The sequence below is a fragment of the Symphalangus syndactylus genome, chromosome X (assembly GCF_028878055.3).
Source record: "Symphalangus syndactylus isolate Jambi chromosome X, NHGRI_mSymSyn1-v2.1_pri, whole genome shotgun sequence".
NCBI lineage: Eukaryota > Metazoa > Chordata > Mammalia > Primates > Hylobatidae > Symphalangus > Symphalangus syndactylus.
Genome location: NC_072447.2, coordinates 62,835,350 through 62,845,000, shown reverse-complemented (window position 1 = coordinate 62,845,000; position 9,651 = coordinate 62,835,350). Strand labels below are relative to the sequence as shown.

General features: G+C 56.1%; 2 protein-coding genes across 8 annotated transcripts in view; one reads left to right on the top strand and one right to left on the bottom strand.

Moving 5' to 3' along the window:
- The window catches only part of PRICKLE3 (prickle planar cell polarity protein 3), an 11,932-nt gene extending 5,779 nt beyond the window's left edge, over positions 1-6,153 (top strand). For 2 of the 7 annotated variants that reach the window (XM_063634417.1, XM_063634420.1), the window contains 6 exons: positions 1,157-1,270; positions 1,575-1,712; positions 2,488-2,691; positions 2,766-2,970; positions 3,760-4,059; positions 4,697-6,153. In XM_063634417.1, the coding sequence (XP_063490487.1) occupies positions 1,157-1,270; positions 1,575-1,712; positions 2,488-2,691; positions 2,766-2,970; positions 3,760-4,059; positions 4,697-5,286 (1,551 nt within the window). In that variant the 3' untranslated portion in view covers positions 5,287-6,153. Of the gene's footprint in view, positions 1-1,156; positions 1,271-1,574; positions 1,827-2,487; positions 2,692-2,765; positions 2,971-3,759; positions 4,060-4,696 lie in introns of all 7 variants that reach the window. The other 5 variants (XM_055268140.2, XM_063634416.1, XM_055268141.2 and 2 more) reach the window with 5 other exon arrangements.
- Positions 5,870-9,270, bottom strand: PLP2 (proteolipid protein 2). The gene is made up of 5 exons (XM_055268142.2): positions 8,884-9,270; positions 7,701-7,853; positions 7,502-7,597; positions 6,550-6,640; positions 5,870-6,284 (listed from the first exon to the last, which is right to left on the bottom strand). Exons 1-5 carry the CDS (start codon positions 9,232-9,234, stop codon positions 6,262-6,264), a joined length of 714 nt encoding a protein of 237 aa, XP_055124117.2. The 5' UTR covers positions 9,235-9,270; the 3' UTR covers positions 5,870-6,261.
- Between the last annotated feature and the right edge of the window lie 381 nt (positions 9,271-9,651).

Genomic DNA, 9,651 nt, shown 5'->3' with positions numbered 1-9,651 from the left:
AAGAGCATAAGTTTGGTTCTGGCCATCTGGAGTTTGAGACGCCTGTTAGACGTCTAAATAGCCACATTGCCTGGAACTCAAGGGATAAGTTACAGAGCTGGACGTACGTGTTTGTCATTATGTGTCACAGGCTGGAGTTGACACACATTAGCCAGCCAAGTAGATGATATTTACAGCCATAAGGTTGAATGTAATTCCCAAGAAATTGAACGTAGACAGAGGCAAGAGGACCAAGAGCTGAGTCCTAGGATCCTCCTGCATTTAGGGATCAGCTAGTTGAGGAGGAGCCAAAACAGGGGCAAAGAAGGAGCAGCCAATAAGATGGAAGGAAAACCTGGACGTGTGGTGTCCTGGAAGCCAAGGGAAGAAAGTGTTTCCAGGAAGAGAGAGTGGTCAGCTTGGTGCAGTGCTACCATCATCAAGTCTGATGATGACTGAGACCTGAACAATGATTTTAACAATGGGAAAGTCATCGATGACCTTGACAGCTTCGGAAGAGGGATGGGAGCAGAAGCCTGCCTCAAGTAGGCTCAAGAGAGATTGGAAGGACAGGAAGTGGAGTGAACACAAGTGCTCATAACTTTTTGAGGAATTTTCCTGTAAAGGAAAAAAGAAAAGTGGATCAGTAGACCGGGTGCGGTGGCTCACGCCTGTAATCCCAGCACTTTGGGAGGCCGAGGCAGGCGGGCCACTTGAGGTCAGGAGTTCGAGACCAGCTTGACCAACATGGTGAAACCCTGTCTCTACTAAAAATAAAAAATTAGCTGGGCATGGTGGTGCACCTGTAATCCCAGCTACTCAGGAGGCTGAGGCAGGAGAATCGCTTGAACCCAGGAGGCGGAGGTTGCAGTGAGCCTAGATCGCGCCACTCCAGCTTGGGCAACAGAGCGAGACTCCGTCTCAAAAAAAAAAAAAAAAAAAAAAAGTGGATCAGCAGCTGGAGGAGGAAGTGAGGTCAAGACATGCAGGAACCCTCAGCGTGTTTGGGAGCTGGGAGCTGAGGGAAATGATCTGCCTTTAGGAAGGAGAGATGCGGGAGTCAGAAGGTCCCTCCTACTGCCTTTCGTTTTCTCAGAGAAATGGGGACCTGCCATCTCACTGCATCCCAACTCACCTCTCATTTCAGTTGTTTTCTCCCACTCCTATGTCCTCCCAGGTATATCAATTTTTCAGCTGCCTCCCAGAGGACAAGGTCCCCTACGTCAACAGTCCTGGGGAGAAATACAGGATCAAGCAGCTGCTGCACCAGCTGCCCCCACACGACAGTGAGGTGAGGAGAGAAAAGACAGGAAGAGCGTGCCAGGCACAGGGCACAGTCTGGGCCAATGCAGGGCAGGGTCAGAGGAGGAAAGGTGAGCTGATCTGAGGTGAGTGGTCCAGACAGGCAGGGGTCATCAGGAGACATTCCTTGGCAAAACCACAGCTGGGCCTTGGAAGAAGAGGTGGTTACTTCAGGCAGGAGGCACCATCTATAGAAAGACCTAGAAGTAAACTTTCGGGGCATGGATGAAGTCTGGAAGAGGGGCAGGGACAGGCATCAAGGGAGGAGCCTGGGAGATGCCTTCTCCTCCCAGGCACAGTACTGCACAGCACTGGAAGAGGAGGAAAAGAAAGAGCTCCGAGCCTTTAGCCAGCAGCGGAAGCGGGAGAATCTGGGGCGTGGCATTGTGCGCATCTTCCCGGTGACCATCACTGGGGCCATCTGTGAGGAGGTGAGCCGTGGAGGGCCTCAGCGAGTGAGCAGTGCCTCTGCTCCAAGCCCTGGGGAGCAGGACACATCTTCCAAGCACTGGGAAGATGACGTGTGCCACTTAAGCCCCAGTGAGGTATCTCTAGGGTCCCCTCTTGTGGGCGGGGTCTGTTCCTCACATCTCACTGTTGGGCAGGGACTGTCTCTAAGGCAACCCCTGGTGGACAGGGACTTGTCCCATCAATCCCACTGTCATGTGGGGTTTGCCCGTAAGGAGGCCTTAGTGTGTTTTTCTCCCCCTCTGTGCAGTGGACATGGGGCATGGGCTATCTCTTTGGTCCTCCTGTGGTCAGAACTTGTCCTCAAGAGCTGACCCACAGTGGCAGGGCCTGTCTGCAGGGCCCAGTGGTGGGCAGGGCCTGTCCTTAGATCCTACTGTTAGGTGAGATCTATTGCTGAGGTCCCCGTGGGTGGAGACTATCTCTGTGGTTTCCCCCACTAGGCCTGGCCTGTCTGTCTTCCCCACCCCTGATGAGGGAGGCTTGCCTGTAAGGCCACCCACCATGGGTAGAGCCTGTCTCTACGGCTTCCTTCATGAGCAGGGTCAGTCTCTAAGGTACCGCCCAACCCCATCCCTGGTATAGGCAGGGCCTGTGTCAAAGTTACCCCGTGGGTGGGGCTGATCACAAAGGTTCACCGTGGGAAAGGCCCAAGTGTAATATACTTTGGCTGACCTCATCCATCTGACCATCTTGGTGACACTGATGGTAACCATCTTGGTGCTTGTCTCATGGCAGTGCGGGAAGCAGATTGGAGGTGGGGACATCGCAGTGTTTGCCAGCCGTGCAGGCCTGGGTGCCTGCTGGCACCCACAGTGCTTCGTGTGCACCACGTGCCAGGAACTGCTGGTTGACCTCATCTACTTCTACCATGCTGGCAAGGTCTACTGCGGGCGTCACCATGCCGAATGCCTGCGTCCACGCTGCCAAGCCTGTGACGAGGTTTGGGCCTCCCTGTCCAGGGGTGGGAGTGGAGGGTGGGCAGGGCCAGGAGCAGGCTCATCTGACAGCCACAGATGGCCTGCACCCTCCAGATCATCTTCTCCCCTGAGTGCACGGAGGCTGAGGGCCGCCACTGGCACATGGATCACTTCTGCTGCTTTGAGTGTGAAGCTTCACTAGGAGGGCAGCGCTATGTCATGCGTCAGAGCCGTCCCCACTGCTGCGCCTGCTACGAGGCCCGCCATGCGGAGTACTGTGATGGCTGTGGGGAGCACATCGGTGGGTGAATGCTGTGGGACTGGACAGAAGGATGGATGGACAGCTGGGCCACAGTCCTACCCCACCAGGACTCCTCCTGTCCTCCAGGCCCCATCCTCCATTGTGCCCTGTACTTTGTTCAGCCCCAACACTACACACCTGTACGCTTGGTTGCAAGGGCCACTCCCAATCTCCCCACTATGCCATGCTTTCTAAACCCCACCTACGCAATGTTAGACCACCACCACATGTCTACACCCACCTCCAGAGGGTGCTCTAATTCCAGCCCCAGGGCTCGCCCTACTCCTAGCCTCCACCACCCCAAGCTGTGCCCCATTTTCCTCCACTCTCCTGTATCAGCCTAAGTCAGGCCTAGCTTCTAGCTACATCCTACCCTCTGAGAACCACTCCTTTCTCAACAGGGCCACTCCCCACCTGTTAAGCCCTGCCCCCACCAGCCAGGCCTCCTCTTCAGGCCCAGCCTTCCATTCTCCTTCCACCTGGAGCCACCCCTTAATGTCTAAGCCTGGCCCGAATCTTAGAGTCCAATGCCCACCCCGCTCTGGGAGAGAGCACCCTGGGAAAGAAAGGGAGGAGTGAGAGAGAGGTTCACCAGCCAGTCTCCAGGACAGAACTAAAACCTGTTTCCTGCTTTCTCCAAAAGGGCCCCATTCTGGAGGAGGGAGGAAGGCAGCCAGGGGTGCCCTGCCTCGGATTCCCCACCTCTTCTTGAGAAGGGACGCGTTCACTTGGGGTGGGGTTATGCCTGGGGGTTCTGCCTCAGTTTTTCCCCCTCGTCGTTCCCCACAGGCCTGGACCAAGGCCAGATGGCTTACGAGGGCCAGCACTGGCATGCCTCAGACCGCTGCTTCTGCTGTAGTCGCTGTGGGCGGGCCCTGCTGGGCCGCCCATTCCTGCCACGCCGAGGCCTAATCTTCTGCTCTCGAGCCTGCAGCCTTGGGTCCGAGCCCACAGCTCCAGGGCCGGGCCGCCGCAGCTGGAGTGCCGGCACTGTCACAGCCCCAGTTGCAGCCTCCACAGCCTCTTTCTCTGCTGCCGAGGGGGCATCAGAGACCACCACCAAAGGCACCAGCACAGAGTTAGCGCCAGGTGAGCTAACCCTCTAGCCACACCCAGCCACAGCCCAGTCACCCCTACGTCCCTGCCCCTGCCTCAGCCCTGGCCCTTCCTTCTTGACTCGCCCAGGCCCTTCACCTGCTACATCCCTGGGCCGCGCCCATTTCTCAGCTCATCCTCCTTCCCCACACCAGTCCAGGCCTGGTTTCCATCCCAAACTACACCCACCTCCTGAACCCTGGTTCCACCCTGTCAATACAGGGCTGGTCCCCTACCTCAACTTTTCTCTGCTTGACCCCAAGTTCCTCTTCCTCTTCTCCAGCGGGTCACCTTTCATCCTCTGCAGTCAGGCCCCACCCCTTTTATCGCAAACCAAATCTACTCCAGCCTATGCCACACCACTTCCATCCGAAGCCACCCCCGGTGCCCTGGCCACGCCCCACACACCAGTCCCATCTTGCTCCGTGTTCTTCCTTCCAACCCTCTCAACACCCAGAGCCTGCTCCAGGCCTCACACTTCCCAGACTTCCCACCTCCCTGCCATTCTCCGACCCCTGCCCCCACTTTCCCTGTCTTAGTGGATGAAAGAATGACCTTCCGCAGGCCTCCTCTTAGGAGGGGGCCAGTGGGAGGGCAGATACAAGGAGTCACTCTGTCTCCCCCTTAACAGCTACAGGCCCCGAGGAGCCCTCCCGCTTTCTGAGAGGGGCTCCCCACCGCCACTCCATGCCAGAACTGGGGCTCCGCAGTGCCCCCGAGCCGCCTCCAGAGTCCCCCGGCCAGCCTAACCTGCGCCGGGATGATAGTGCCTTCAGTCGCCAGAGCACCCCACGCGTCAGCTTCCGCGACCCTCTGGTGTCTGAAGGAGGTCCGCGCCGGACCCTGAGTGCACCCCCGGCCCAGCGCCGCAGGCCACGCAGTCCCCCACCCAGGGCCCCCTGCCGTCACCGACACCGTCATAATCACCATCACCATCACCACCGCCACCCAAGCAGATGTCGCCACTATCAATGTGACGCGGGATCAGGGTCAGACTCGGAATCTTGCTCCAGCTCGCCCTCCAGTTCCAGTTCCGAATCCTCAGAGGATGATGGCTTCTTCCTAGGAGAGCGCATCCCTCTGCCCCCGCATTTGTGCAGGCCCATGCCTGCTCAGGACACTGCAACGGAGACCTTCAACTCCCCATCTTTATCGCTCCCCAGGGACTCTCGCCCAGGGACGCCTCGTCAGGCCCGAGACAAGAACTGCATCGTGGCTTGAAGGCAAACCGTCCTGGAGGGGGCTCCATTCTCCAGTCAGAGTAGATGATGAGGCCCATGCCCCTCACTCCCATGCCCCGCCCCCACAACCTAAGTCATAAATCCTCTTCCTCCCTCCTTTATCTGTTTGTTTCTATTTTTGTTTCTGTTTTAGAGACATGGTCTGCTCTATTGCCCAGGCTGGAGTGCAGTGGTGTGATCAGGGCTCACTGCAGCCTCAAAAGTTTTGGGCTCAAGCTATCCTCCCACCTCAGCCTCCCAAGTAGCTGGGACTCCAGGCTCGTGTCAGTGTTCCCAGCTAATTTTTTAATTTTTTGGTAGAGATGGGGTTTCGCCATGTTGCCCAGGCTGGTCTAGAACTCCTGGGCTCAAGCAATCCTCCTGCAGCCTCCCAAACGACTGGGATTACAGGCATGAGCCACCGCACCGGGCCTCTCGTTTGTATTATTGAAGTAATTTAATATTTGTTGTAAAACAGGCCTGGCTTCTTTGCCTCCTTGCCCCAGCTATTTCCACTCCGTTTCCCCTTCCTGATGCTTGAAATTCACCCACATTTGATGAAAGGATTACTTTATTCATTATCGTATATTTTAACAATGTTTATTATTTATTTTTCCCTCTACAGAACCACCACCCACACCAAGGAGATTATTTGGAGTGGGTCCCAACCTAGGGCCTGGACTCTGAAATGTAACTCCCCACTTCCCTCATTTTGTGACTTAGGTGGGGACATGGTTCAGTCAGAACTGGTGTCTCCTATTGGATCGTGCAGGAGGACCTAGGCACACGTATATGGTGGCCACACCCAGGAGGGTTGATTGGCAGACTGGAAGACAAAAGTCTCCCAATAAAGGCACTTTTACCTCAATGAGAGGGTGGGAGTTGGTCGGCTGGGAATGTTGTTGTTGGGGTGGGGAGGAGTTATTTCAATGGAGCAGTTATTTGCAGATTGCAGAGAGAAATGAGGGGAGTTCGCCTACACCGGGCCATCTGCGGGGTCTGCAGGTGAGGAAAGAGAGAAAGCATTGGCTGAATCTATATGCCCATTTCTTAAAACAAGATCCAAAGTCCACGAACATTTTACACACAAGAATACTGAAGCTTATGGTACCTATTGGTACAAAAGCCATAAGTACCAATACGAGACCAGAGTTGGCATTCGTGCCTTTAAGAGATCCCTTTCCTTTTCTCCTCTGCCCTCTCAGCAACCCCCTTACCCCCAACCAACACACACACACACACACACACACACACACACACTTACCAGTGGGGGCTGCTATATGTCTTGGCTGCCGAAAGGGGAAGGTGACATAGGCATCATAGCCAAAGAGGCACGTAGCGATTAGGCCCAGTACCTGGGGGACAGGATAGGAGTGAGGGGGTTTAGATTAGGTGGTCAGGTTACTCAGTCTCTTATCTTCTTGTATCCATCACCTCCAGCACCTGCCCCATGCAGGACGGGACTCAAGCCCCGGGTTGGTAAGCCAAAGAACCCCAGGGAAAGGCCAAGAGAGTGCATCCTACCCCACTCTCCCTCCTCCTATACTTCTCAACACAGAGAGGCCACACTGTGGCCCTACCCGTAGGGGGCACAATTCAATTCATATTTTTTTTTTTTTTTTGAGACACAGCATCTGTCACCCATCTGTCACTGAGGCTGGAGTGCAGTGGCATGATCTTGGCTCACTGCAACCTTTGTCTTCTGGGTTCAAGTGATTCTCCTGCCTCAGCCTCCTGAGTAGCTAGGACTACAGGCCCCCGCCACCACACCTGGCTAATTTTTGTATTTTTAGTAGAGATGGGGTTTCGCCATGTTGGCCAGGCTGGTCTTGAACTCCTGACCTCAAGTGATCTGCCTGCCTCAGCCTCAGCCTCCCAAAGTGCTGGAAATACAGGCATGAGCCACTGCGCCCGGCCGCAATTCCTGCTACATTTGGGACAAAGTTCTTGCAGATGGTAGTCTAGTGCGTTGACAAACGGGCCGCCTGTTTGTACCTCTCACCAAGGTCCTTGTGTCTGACAAGGGGCTGCCCTTCACAGCAAATGAAGACCTTGGGAGGCAAAACCAAGTCCTGGGCCAGACTTTCCTCCATGCCCTGAGGACAAGTGTGACTTGCTGTGGGTCACACGATTTCTGCCAGAAGCAAAGGCAGAAATGGTCCCTGGCTCCTCAAACCCTTCCCTCTGTGCTTCAGAGCTGCTCCCATGGCCTTTACCCCTGCGACGATTTTGGAGTGGTTTCCTCTCTCAACAAGGACAACAATGGAGGTGATCAGGTAGAGGACTGCCGCTATGAGGGTTCGGAAGAAATCCTGTGAGGTGTAGGGAGAAGAGGGAAGTCAGCAACCACAGTTCCCCGACAATCCTAACTGCCCAGATCCCTCCCCAGCCTTGCCATTGTGGACCCCTTCTCACACTCCAGGGCCAGTTGATGAATGGTATCTTGGTGTGCAGGTCACACATGTAGACAACAAAGAAAATAGCAGCAAGGATCATCTCAACCACCGACAGGGAGGAGTAGCCTGGTGTAGAGGCACTGAAGCAGATCAGGATCACCAGGCATAATATCTGGAAGGGTGACATGGGAAAGAGGACCTCTATCAGCAACCAGGGCTGAAGAGATTGGTTTAAATTGGGGGTCCCATACTCGGATGCCTACAAGGGCTGGGGAAATGACATGCAATAATAGCTAAACACTTTTTATGTGCTCAATGTGTTCCAAATTCAATCATCACGACAATCTAATGCTCTGGGTACTATTATTACTCTTTCTAATTTATAGATGAGAAAACTGAGGCACAGAGAGGTTTAATGGCTTGGCCAGGGTCACCCAACAAGTAAGGAGTAGAGTCGGGTGCCTCAGTTTCCTCTGCTTTTCCCTTGTAGGATATGGGCAGCCTGAGGGGAGTGGCGCTGCCAGGTGTTTTGAGAGCCCCGCTGACGCCAGCTTTGTGGCCTTGACCGGGGCGGAACACGCGGTTCCCCCAGCAACCCCTTTGGGAAGCGGTGAGAGTGACACCAGAGAGGCAGGACTCCGTTAAAGGCGCCGCACCCCTTATACAAGTGACTCAAAGGCGGCGCCCACTTTGAGAAGGGTGGAAAACCCGAAAAGCTAAGGACATCCCGCCCGGCCTCAGAAGGGCGAGGAAGAACTGGCGAAGGGCGGGGCGCCCTACACCGCGGGACTAGCGCGGGGGGGCCCCACCCCGACAGGCCCTGCCCCTGGGCGCGCTGCCAGCCCGCCCTCCTGTGCCCAGGCCGCGCCACGCCCTGCCACAGGAGGCCCCCACTTCCCAACACCCTGGGACCCCTTCGATGCGTCCACTGATGAGTTCACGCAGGCTGTCCCCACGTAGCCCTCCGTATGCGTTATAGGCTCCTCGCTTCACCCCGGGGACCACCAGATCTCAACAACCTTCGTCAAACCCCACCGACTCACCCTGCGCCCCGGGTTTCGAGCCTCCACTGTGAACCCACCCACCTGCACCCCACTGCCGAGCGCCCCGGCCAAGTGCCTGCCTCACCCGGACCATCCAGTTCCGCATGGTCCAGCCACCCCATCCCGCTTTTGCCCACGCGCCTGCCCCAGAACGCTCACAATCTCAGCAAACAGGAGGATTCCCTTTCGAGTGCGCGAGAAGTTGGTGCAGGCGGCCCAGCAGCCAGGGGCCGAGGGGCGCTCAGAATCCGCCATGGCATGGGCTGGAGTCCCTGGTGCCTCGGAAGATCTGCTCGCTTGCTCGTGGTTTCGAGGACGCTGTACACCCAGCTGTCTTGCCCGCCGTCTGGCCGGGAAGGGGGCCCCGGGGCGAAGGAGGGAGTGAATCACCGCGCAGAGCTGACGCGGGCGGGGCCGGAGCCGGGCCAGGTGGCTGCCGCCCCGGAAGCCCCCTCGCCCCGCCCCCCAAGGATACTCCCAGCCTGGCGCACAGCCCCCGGGGCGCCCCATCGCCGGGGTGCTTGGCAGCTCCAGGTACCAGGAGCAGTAATAGCGAGACCCTTCGCCTTTTTGGAATGCAAATGCACCCGAGACAGCTTCAGCTTAGAACCGCGGGAATCTGGCTTTGGGAGGGAGTGACTCAGTTTCCTTAACTGAATAAAACGGCCGAGGCAGAGTTAAATCCTAAAGACTTGGGGCCCAGTATGTTGCCAGAATTCAGAATATTTTTGATTTCAGAAAGTTTTCCCGTGCATATACTCCCAGCGGTGTTTGGAGCTGCCGCGCTAAAAAAAAAAAAAAAAAAAAGAAAGAAAGAAAAGAAAAAAAGAAAGAAAGGAAAAAAAAAGGGCCAGGCGCGGTGGCTCACGCCTGTAATCCCAACACTGGGAGGCCGAGGCGGGTGGATCACCTGAGGTCAGGAGTTCG